Raw genomic sequence first — 11,032 nt, forward strand, 5'->3', positions numbered from 1 at the left:
TGAAAACCGGAAACGCTGTGGTAGTTGTGGAAGCGGACGTTTGCGTACAATCAGCGCATGTTAGCAACCGATTCCACAATATTCATGAAATATTTGTTTTTCGCCGTCAAAGCAGGCGTGTCGCACAAATGGAAATTCCCGGGCTAACAGATAAAATAAACGGTACGTACTTGAATGATAGATATTTAACGTAGCCCGGAATATTTTGTGTTTATGTTAGCTAAACTGTTAGCGGGCCCCGTCTATTTCATGGGGAAATGAAAATAATAGCAGCCAGGCTAACGAGTAGTTATGAGTGCACTGTGAGTAGCTGGTAGCTTTAGATAGTTTACTGGGTTTTTGATTAAAAATATATATAAATCCGGTCAATTCTGCGAACACTTCTGTGTTATTTTACACTGTGTTGGAAATAGACTGTTCATTTCAATCACCATTCCAAAGGAGGTCATGTGAGCAATGTGCAAAATAGTTCCTGAAGTTTGTTTGTGTTTATTACTCTCGACTGCCTCCTAAAGATGATGTGTGCTCATTGCTTCTGGAGGTTCTCATTCATCCAGGTCATTGTTAATCCTTGTGTAAATCTTTTCGAAAGATCTTGACAATAATGTACACATTGCATTTTCCTTTTCCCCAGATCTGGAGCTGCCCCTGTCCGCTCTCCGCCTCCTGGTGCCGCCGCTGCAGCTGCGCTTCGCTGCCATGTGGCAGCTGGCAAAGCAGAGGGATGTGATGAACTACAACAGGCTCCAGGAGTTTGTGCTGACGCTGACCGAGGCGGTGCCCGGGCTGTTGAACCACAGGCAGAGAGCCCAGCTCGTTCTGGGTCTGAGAGCAAGGGTGGGTGTCGCTGGGAGGAAACGAGCGTGGCACACAGATTCTTTCCTTCGTTCATTCATTTATTTATTCAGGGATTGGAAGAAGCTGGAGCCTGGCCCAACTGTGACTGGACCAGAGGCGGGGTTCAGCCCTCACCTGTCGCCAGTCAATCACACTTTCATTAATGTATCATGTAGAAACATCCAACCTTCTCATTTGCTCCACTGAACGATTGAGGTTCTCCAATGGACCTCCTGCATGTGTTTAGACCCGGAGATCCCTGAGGAACCCCATGCAACAAGGGGACTCCACACAGAAAGGCCTCCTGAATCACGAACCGCCGTGCTGCCCATAATTTTCAATGATTAAAAAATAAATCTGAATGAAACCAACAATCACTGGATAACGTTGATTAGAATGGTGTAATGCACGCACAGCATTGACCACTCCATGTTATCCCTCCTCAATTTCAGGGCTTATAAAATCTTTATTTTTAACTATCAAAACAGAAACTCCTGAAATATGTGGTCCACACTGAAGCGCCAGCTCGACCCGTTTGACGAAGATGGAACTGATTTTTCAGCTGCTGTATCACAATATTCCCATTTGTCCATGTTTCAGTTTATTTTGGAGCAATGCAAAGGTTCAAGTCCAGGTTCCGTAGATGCTCAAATGATCCAGAACCTTCTGGAGAGACTCCCAATGTCCTCGGCAAACGCGGATGTAAGTACAGTGTTTATTTGATGCAAAACAAGCATGTTTCCTTTTGTATAATAATAATAATGTGCCCGGTGTTTTGTAGTGCGGGGATGCAGAGGTGAAGAAAACAGAGTCCATTTTCATCGCTCTGGTCCGGAGTCTGCTGAAAGACCCGGTCGAAAGGGCATATTTTTTCCAGGTCAGTCAAACATAAAAAAAAAGAATTACTTTCTTCTCCCAAAATGAAAATAATCTCACCGTAGCAGAACGTCATCTTTTTGGCTTCCCCACCAGGAAGTGTTCCCAGTTGAATACGGCCCGCAGTTTGATTCTGCTCTGCACGTGTTGCTTTGGGAGCTGCTCTCAAAACTGGAGAAGCTGCTGCCCGTGCCGGACCTTAAACAGGTATCCGCGCCGTGATTCCGGATGTTTTCAGCTATTTTACCGAGTTAAGCTGAGAGCGGGGCAGTTTTTCAACCTATGATGGGATCATTTATCTTGATCTTGTCTTTCTATATCAAAAGATTATATCTGTAATATTTTTTTCTCATGTTTAACATCCAGCACTACCTGTTTACGTTTTCACAATCGTGACATGCCCAGTGGTAAATTATGAAAAGTACATTTTCGAAATTAGTGACAATCCCTTTATAATTATCATGAAATGGTCATGAGGTTAGCAAGAAATTAGCCAAACATTAGCTAATAATCAAAAACAAGTCATTTATTTGTGTTGCATTTCTGGTGCATCATTTGTCCACGCTCAAAGTTTTAATAAAGATAAGATAAGATAAGAACAACTTTATTCATCCCGAACGAAATTGTTGTGCCAGAGTTTCAAGCAAAACATAATAGATAATAATAAAGATAATAATAGGAAGGAAGGAGAATAAGAAATACAATGAAATATAAAGTGTCAAGTTAAGGCTATCAAGTGTTTTAAGGTCTAAAAAGTACAAACAAGTACAAAAGTACGAACAATTATATGTGTATGTGTTGTTTGTGTGTGTGTGTGTGTGTGTGTTTATATGTACATATACATAGTTTTATCTTTATTATTATTATTATATATATATATTTGCATACGTACACACACATATATATGTTCATATGTATATGTTCGTGTATGTGTGTGTGTGTGTGTATGAAAATATGTAATGTAATAAATAATGTCATTTAAAAGTTACTGACAGTGAAAACTAACCGGTGTGACGGCAGACGGCGGCCTGGCTGGGCTCGTCCCCCTGCGTTCAGGAGGAGTGTCTTCAGTCCACACCTGAAGAGCTGGCCGTCATCTTCAAGCACTACAAGGCCTCGGGGCGACTGAAAATGCCATGTGAGTTCACTTCTGACCACAAGTTAATACATATGGATTTTTTTTTTCTTTATTTCTGGTCACACGTGAGATGGGAAACCAGTTTTGAAGATCTTTTCGTTTTCTGTACTGGAAGTCGTCCGGGTGCATTTTGGTAGCTGGAGAGCACAGTGAGCTGACTCGAATTTGGGGAACGTTGTCATGATTCGCCGTGTTTGTCCCGTGTCGATACACGGAAGGTCAAGAATGTAAGATATGAAAAAGCCCCCGGAGGGTTTGTGACCCGCGCATCTCAGGGCGAATGTTAAGGATTCTTCGGAGAGATAAAGTGAGCAAAGAGGAAGTGTTACGTAGCGTTGCAACAGACAGGAAGCTAATCTACCAGATAAGGAGCCGCTGAGATATTTTGGGTATGTGCAGAGAGAGGGTCGCTCCCTCAGCATCCGTTAAGATGCAAGATGACATTAAATATTGACGCCAATGTTGACAAATAAACTTATTTCAATAAAAGTGTTGAGCCCTGGCAGTCAGAACTCTCGCTGGTCTAAAAGACAGCAGTGAAGATGCAGATACACGTGTAAAAGTAGAATTTTGTAGATAAAAAAAATGGAATAAACCCCCAAAAAATAGAAAAAAATCTCATAAATATGGATTGAAGGTATTTCCTATTAATTTCTGAGATATGTATTTTTAATAGAAGAAAACAGGACCCGTGAAAAATAAACAACAGTTGGTGAAACTAATAAAGGGACTTTGTAAAAACAAGAAATTCCCACCTTTGATTCCACTAAACTCTTATTTATCTATTTATTTTTTTCCCCCAAAAAAATCGCATTTATTTTGTGAAACTCTTATTTATCTATTTATATTTTTCAAAAAAAAATTGCATTTATTTTGTAAAACTCTTATTTATCTATTTATATTTTTCAAAAAAAAGTAGCATTTATTTTGTAAAACTCTTATTTATCTATTTATATTTTTCAAAAAAAAGTAGCATTTATTTTGTAAAACTCTTATTTATCTATTTATATTTTTCAAAAAAAAATTGCATTTATTTTGTAAAACTCCTATTTATCTATATATTTTTCAAAAAAAAAAAAATTGCATTTATTTTGTAAATACTGCATCTATCAGTAAATACCACACATTCTGTACATATGCACTTCAGCTTTTTGCTCTTCTGATTAGATGCTAACTCCATTTCGTTTCTCTGTATGCTTACATGTGCAATGACAAGAAAGTTGAATTGAATGGAATATTTTCACAGACAGCCCGTCATCCACCATCGGTAGCTGGATCATGTCCGCTCTGTCCATCCCCCCCTCGCAAAAAAACCCGGCCTCTGTCGGCCTGGAGTCGATCCACAACTACGCCAACGTCCTGAGCCCCGTGACTCTGGTCGGCGCCCAGGAGTACAGGGTCGTGACGGTCTACACCGAGGTGGAGGTCGGAGATTCCGAGGAGCTGAACGATTGCGCCGAAGACCAAGCCGATTTCCTGCAGGGGGACGTGGAGGAGGAGGTTGTGGCGACGGGCGCCGATCCCGCGAGCGGCAAGGAGGCCGGCGGTCTGAAGGCGGATGAAACCGTGGAGGTGGCTAAAGCTCTGCAGACCCTGACGAAAACCTTCGCGCTGAGGAAGGAGAACCTGGTTCAAGAAGTGCAGACGGGACCAGACGACGAGGCCGCCGGCGGAAATCCAGAGCGGGAAACGTGCGAGCGAAGCGAAGGGCGAAGAGTGGACGCCGTCAAGGATGCGATGGAAAGCTCTCAGTCTGGAGAAAACCATCAGAACCCCTGCGGAGAAGCAAAGGCCGGGAACGAGGGAAGCGCGGACGTCCGGGTCGAGCTCTCGGACGCGCAGCAGCCGGACTCGGCGGACGTCCGCCGGTCCGCTCGTCTGCAGAGGACGACGCCGCCGACCCGCCTGGAGACGCATCAGTTCAAAAGGTGGGCAAAGTAAACCCGCGGTGAAACAAAGCCCTCGAACAGAACTGTCATTATAGAGCCTTTTGAGGCAAAAGAAATGCAAAAATGGAATAAACTGGATGGTAATGGATTTAAATGTCGCATGTGAGCGCTCAGTCGAGCTCAGAATCTTCTTCTTCTTTCGGCTTTCCCCTTCAGGTGTCGCCACAGGGAGTCAACTTTCTCCATCTAACCCTATTCTCTGGATCCTCCTCTCTCACACCAACTACCTTCATATCTTCTCTCGCTACGTCCATAAATCTTCTCTTTGGTTCTTCTTGAGACCTCTTGCCTGGCAGCTCCAATTCCAGCATCCGTCTACCAATATATTCTCTATCCCTCCTCTGTCCATGACCCAACCATCTCAGCCTGGCTTCTCTGACCTTCTCTCCAAAACATCCAACATGTGCTGTTCCTCTGATAGACTCATTCCTGATCCTCTCCATCCTGGTCCCTCCCAAAGAGAACCTCAGCATCTTCATCTCTGCGACCTCTAGTTCTGCCTGCTGACTTTCGGTCATTGGAACAGCTTCTAGTCCATTCTCAGTCGAGCTTAGAATATGTCCTATTATTATTCTGTTAATCTACACAGTAAGTCGGATATCAGACACTATATTAATGTTTGTATTGAGTTCAAAGGTTTTCAGCTAGAAACGGCATTGTATTCTAAAAGGTTTGACGTAAAGGTTAACATGCTAGGATGTGTCAAAATAGCTGAGTGATCTTCTCCTCCCGCAGGAGCAGAGCGTCTGGATCCGCCGCCCCCTCTGTCATCGCGGTCAAAGGTAAAATATCGACGCGAAGCGCGGTTTCATCCGAGGAAAGCGGACGTGCGGTTTGACCGGCGCATCTGACCCTCGCAGGCGATTCGGAGGAGACGACGTCCATCATCTTCACCTGCTCGGCGTGTCCCTTCCACAGCGCCGACAGGAACAGCCCCCCTCACTTCCACATGCAGAGCGTCCGCACCGAGACGTACCGGGATCCGTCGGGGGCCGAGTTCACGCCGTCGCCCTCCGACAGCGACCAGATCTTCACGTCCATCAAGCTGTTTCCCGGACGGGACGGCGAGGAGACGGAGGAACCCCGCGACGACGGTTCTCCCGGCGTCTCGCGGTCTCGCGGCAAAACCAAAGCGCTCACCTGCGAGACGTGCGGCAAGACGTTCACCCGCACGTCCGACGTCAGGCGGCACCAGCTCACCCACACCGGCGAGCGTCCGTTCCGCTGCTCGCAGTGCGACCGCACCTTCCAGCACTCGTGGGACCTGGCCAAGCACCAGAGCAAGCACCACGACGCGCCCGTCTCCTTCTCCTGCCGGACGTGCGGGAGCTCCTTCGCCAACCTGCGCGCGTTGACCGCGCACCACAAGAAGTCCCACGCGCAGGAGAGCCAGCTGCCGGAGATCTGCTCCATCTGCAGCCGTAGCTTCCAGACGCCGTCGGAGCTGTCGGAGCACCGGAGGTCCCACGTCGCCGGCAAGCGCTACGTCTGCCAGCAGTGCGGCGAGGGCTTCGACACGCTGCTGGCGCGCTCCCAACACCGGCAGGCGCACCAGGTGAAGCGCCAGTTCAAATGCCCCCAGTGCGAGAAGACGTACACCCGGAGGTCGGACGTGAAGAGGCACCTGTCCACGCACACGGGGGAGCGACCCTTCAAGTGCGCGCAGTGCGGCAAGAGGTTCTCGCTGCGCTTCATGCTCACCAAGCACCTCCACGTCCACACGGGCGAGCGGCCTTTCCAGTGCTCGCACTGCCCCGGACGCTTCACGCTGGCGTCGGTGCTGGCCCGCCACGAGAGGATGCACACCGGGGAGAAGCCGTTCCTCTGCTCCCAGTGCGGGAAAGGCTTCCTCTCCAAAGGGGAGCTCTCCAAACATCACCGCTCCCACCTGGACGAGCGGCCGTACTCCTGCCCGCAGTGCGACAAACGTTTCAAGAGCAAGAAAGCCCAGCAGGATCACGTCACCTCGCACTCCGGCGCGCGCCCGTACCCCTGCGCCTACTGCGGGAAGGGCTTCACCAAGCCGTACGCGCTCACCCGGCACAATCTCATCCACACCGGGGAGCGACCCTTCCCCTGCGCCCACTGCGAGAAGACCTTCCTGTCCCTCAACGAAGCCCAGCTGCACCAGCGGATCCACACGGGCGAGAAGCCGTACGCCTGCGACGTGTGCGAGCTGAGGTTCAAGGGCTCGTCGGAGCTGGCGAGACACAAACGCGGACACTCCGGCCTCAGGACGCCCAGGCCGCGCTGCGAGCCGTGCAGGAAGACGTTCACGTCCAAAGTGAAGCTGAGGAAACACATGGAGACGCACGCCGACGCCCGGAAACCCACCGACTGAACGATCGATAAACGGCCGCCGTTAAAGGCTGAGACTTCGAAACCAATCGTCCGGCGGTTGGGAAATTCAAACTCTTTAAACTCTTTTCTCTCTGTCTTTATTTCCGTTTCGGTCCGAACTCCGCCGATACGAGCGCCGTCCGTGTGCCTTTGGCTTTTCCCCCCCGAAAACCCCTGAAAATTCACATTCAATAACAGAAAACACTTGTCGCGTCATTAGAATAATGTCATGTGATTTCCATTTCGATGAAGTCTTAACGTCCCAGGTGGTCGCGCACACTGTGGAACACAACAACTCCGAATATGTCAAATCGTTAAACGTGTAAATAGACGCGTGACAGCAGGCGATGCGGATTTCGATACCATCGTACGGATTTTAAGATCCCGCTGACGTTATTTGGCCTTAAGATCACCAGCCGGGAGACATGACCACTCTAGTTCTCCATCATATAAAATCTGAATTAAAAAAAAAAATTCTTTCATCATGATTTTTTTGGGTGCAGTCATATTAAAAAAAAAACGTCATCGTATGTCATCGGTTATTTTCCTCATTCCGAGGCGCAAACGTCGATCTTACACATCACGAACTCCATCTCGTTTCCTCTCGCAGGCCTCCGGCCGTCGCGCCCAGAGGAAGGTAAGGAGGCGGCTTCTGTTTCGTCGTTCCTGCCCTTTCCGACCTCCCCTCCCCCTCATCCAAAGGGGGCATGAATGCATTTAATGAGCTGTGGGGCTTTTAATTCGCAACAATTGTTCTCAAGGGTGACGGGAAGGAATCTCTTGGATTAAAAACAGCACTGGGGGACGCATGAAGATCCAGCGGTGGTTTTGCTTGCATTTACAGAGAACGGCGATATGTAAACAAAAAGTAACGTGTTCGCAAGCAGATGTTGCTCCGGTCGTCCCGGAGACGGCCTTTTCACGTGTTTTCAGTTGCTGTCTCTCCACCTTTGTCCCGTATTTGCAAGGATCTGTCAAGCATTGACGTACGTTGTATTTTTTAATCGCTCATCGTGGAGTAGATGTCTCCTCCAGGCCGAGAGAGGGTGTCGCACGGGTGGATTCTCAGCTCCGCCGCTCACCTCTCTTTCTGACAGGAGGGAGGGGCGGCGGCGAGCGCGCAGATGTCGGGATGTGGACGTCGGCCGAGGAGTTTCGCGCAGCGGTGACCACGCAGGTGGAAAGGACGCGGGAAATAAACAGATAAATAGGGCGGAAACACGGCGGCTGCGGACGCAGATAACGGCGCCGACGCGACGGCCATCGGTCAGATTTACTATCCGGGCGGCGGCGCTGGCGCGGGTGACGGATTAATAAGCGGTCGTAAAGAAGGCGGGAGGGGGTTTGCGTGTCGCGGGAGCGAAGGCGCCGATAGAGGAGGGAAGAGAGAGGGGTCGGGAAATAGAGAGAGGGGGAGTAAATAAAGCCGAAGCCGCCATCATGAGCTCTTTATTGCCTTACGACTCGCTGTCGGTTCGTCCGAGCCCGAACAGACGGGCGTTCGACTGGGAGCGCGAGCAGCTCGCCGTCCGGAGGCTCTCCTCCCCAAGGGGTCTCGACCTCCTCACGCCGCCTCCTCTTCCCCGCAGGCCGTCGGCCATCCCGGGCTACCTGCTGTCCCCTTACCAAGACCAAGAGGAGCAGCTCCACCAGCAGCATCTGCGCCTGTCCCTGTCCGTCGGCTCGGAGGCCTCGCTGGCGCCCCCCGCCCCCGCACCTGTGGGCGCCGCCCCACCTTGCTGCCGCCCGGCGGGAGTCATGCACCTCCTCCGCCTGGCCCTGCTGGCCTTCAGCTGCCTCTTCTGGGCGGCCGGCTTGGCCCTCTTCACCCTGGGCGTCTGGGCTCAGATTTCCCTGGCGGACTACATGCTGCTGTCGGCCAACCGCTACCCGAACGCCCCGCTCATCCTCCTGTCCACGGGCGCCGCCGTCACCGCCTGGGGCTTCCTGGGCTGCCTCGGGGTGGCCGCTAACCTCCCCTACGTGCTCCGAGCTTACGGGTTCTTTCAACTGGCGGCGCTCGTGGGAGGTCTGGCGGCCGGACTCTCCGGTCTCTTCTATCGGGAGGACATCGCCGGGGGATTCCGCAGCGGGTTGCAGCGAGCCGTCGCCGGCTACACCGAGGACGAGGGCCGAGCCGACGCCCTGGACAGCCTGCAGAGAGCTCTGGAGTGCTGCGGCGGCGAAGGCTGGCGCGATTGGCTCAACTCGGACTGGGCGGTTCAGCACATGACGTTCCCGCTCGCCGAGAACGCCACCTCCATCTCTCTGCCCGACAGCTGCTGCGTGAGGCGCAAGGGTTGCCGCAACCGGCCGCTGCCGTCGGACGACAACGAGGGAGTCGTCGCGGCCGGGATCCACCCGCACGGGTGCTTCCGCAAAGTTTTCAGCCTGGTCAATGACAACGTGTTCCACATCGCCGCCACGGTGCTGGGTCTGGCCTTCACCCAGATCGGAGGCATCGCGCTGGCGTGTCTGCTGGCCAACAGGCTGGCACCGAGACAGCATCGACGTGTGGTGGCTCACTAATGGTCAGTTGGTGGCGATTAGGCGATCCCCGACCGGGGATTGACCGAGTTGACGATTAGGATCTGGAACCGACGATGTTTGAGTGGGATAGTGTTGCAAAGTGGGTCTTCATACAGGAAGTACCGATTGGACTTTAAGACCGCCTGGTCAAACGTAGGACTATATTTCACAGAACATCCAATTCTGCTGCTATTCCAAAAGGCCGAAACCCATTTCGACTTTTCCCCGATCGACTTTTGAATACAAAAATTACAGTAGTAGTTGGATCAGCGATTCGCGTCAGTCACGCGAGAGTCGACAAAGACGTCCCTGGTTGTAAATACGCCCCGCTCACTTTGCAACTCTATTCTCCCCGATCCTCTGTTTTGCCTCGATATCTTTTGGGTTGAGCGTTCCTCCAAAGAGTCGGGCTGCCGTTTCTCCGATTTCCGTTCCCAAGGCGCCTCGCTCTTTGGAGACACGGCCGACTTCCGTTGGCGTAGCGTCAGGAATCATGTCGCCGATCCGGAATGTTCACGACGCTGTCCTTAAAAAATAATGATCTTCCAGGAGTCACGGCACAACGTCGGTCCTGTTTTGCTGCACTCGGCTGCAGGTGGTGCTTCGAATTGCTTGATGATGAATTGTCGTCTCTTGATTGTTTGTACGATTTAAACGTTTCATTCGCTGGAAAAAAAAAAAAAATGGCCATTTTCTCTACGATGTTTACGTGCATTTGCATGACCCTTTAGCATGAAGCCGCGCACGTCATCATTCCATTTTCCCTGCTTCTCATCTTCATTTAAAGAGTCACTCGTTGTTGCAGGAAGTCGCTGACTTTGTTTCCAAACTGCAGGCTGATAAAACTTAGCTTAGCCTTGGAAAAATGAAGGCTAGCTAGCTAGCTTAATAGATTACAACAATGTATTTGTTTTTATTGGTTATTTTTGAACCACACGCAAAAAATGTGTGCAAGGATTTGATCCAGTTTGAAGCGCTTTTTGGAAATGCAAAGTCCTGAAAGAAGACCATTGACATGTAATGTTCTAGTGAAGCAGTTTTGTAGGTGCTAATAAATTGGCTCATTTCTTTACTAGTGCATGACTTGTATGCCAAGCTGGTGATGCGCCACTTTTTTATAAAAAGCACCATCTGTAAATAATCCATTATTTTAAACTCAAATTAAGATATTGTACGGCAAAAGTGCTCGCGGCAAGGTTTTTTAATTTAAAAACGACTTGAATAAACCCGGCAGAGGACGTGAACGGTGCATTGTTTTGTTAGCTTTCGCTAGCTACACGCCTACGGAGGCTAAATATCTTGGATGCCCGAAGAAGCGAGCCAGACAACAACGCTCCCGAACTTACGTGCTAACATCACCCGT

General features: G+C 50.1%; 2 protein-coding genes across 2 annotated transcripts in view; both read left to right on the forward strand.

The window, feature by feature from the left end:
• The first annotated feature begins 32 nt into the window (after positions 1–32).
• Positions 33–7,222, forward strand: LOC147233798 (uncharacterized). The gene is made up of 9 exons (XM_086146365.1): positions 33–162; positions 635–837; positions 1,438–1,539; positions 1,619–1,714; positions 1,810–1,920; positions 2,734–2,851; positions 4,098–4,779; positions 5,536–5,582; positions 5,661–7,222. Exons 1-9 carry the CDS (start codon positions 129–131, stop codon positions 7,139–7,141), a joined length of 2,874 nt encoding a protein of 957 aa, XP_086002491.1. The 5' UTR covers positions 33–128; the 3' UTR covers positions 7,142–7,222.
• Positions 7,223–7,652: 430 nt separating this feature from the next.
• The window catches only part of LOC147233799 (tetraspanin-7-like), a 3,870-nt gene continuing 490 nt past the window's right edge, over positions 7,653–11,032 (forward strand). Inside the window, exon 1 of the mRNA XM_086146366.1 lies at positions 7,653–11,032. This exon is cut by the window's right edge and continues 490 nt beyond it. Coding sequence (XP_086002492.1) covers positions 8,581–9,669 — 1,089 coding nt within the window. The 5' untranslated portion in view covers positions 7,653–8,580 and the 3' untranslated portion in view covers positions 9,670–11,032.

The sequence above is a fragment of the Fistularia commersonii genome, chromosome 5 (assembly GCF_037954325.1).
Source record: "Fistularia commersonii isolate RoL2024-O1a breed Wild chromosome 5, RoL_Fcom_v1.0, whole genome shotgun sequence".
Lineage (NCBI taxonomy): Eukaryota > Metazoa > Chordata > Actinopteri > Syngnathiformes > Fistulariidae > Fistularia > Fistularia commersonii.

Excerpts from the sequence above, each read along its gene's own strand:
- LOC147233798 (XM_086146365.1), top strand. The coding sequence starts at position 129 with ATGGAAATTCCCGGGCTAACAGATAAAATAAACG. Across the intron at positions 2,852-4,097 it reads GGGGCGACTGAAAATGCCAT|ACAGCCCGTCATCCACCATC; the intron begins GTGAGTTCACTT and ends ATATTTTCACAG. Across the intron at positions 4,780-5,535 it reads GAGACGCATCAGTTCAAAAG|GAGCAGAGCGTCTGGATCCG; the intron begins GTGGGCAAAGTA and ends CTCCTCCCGCAG.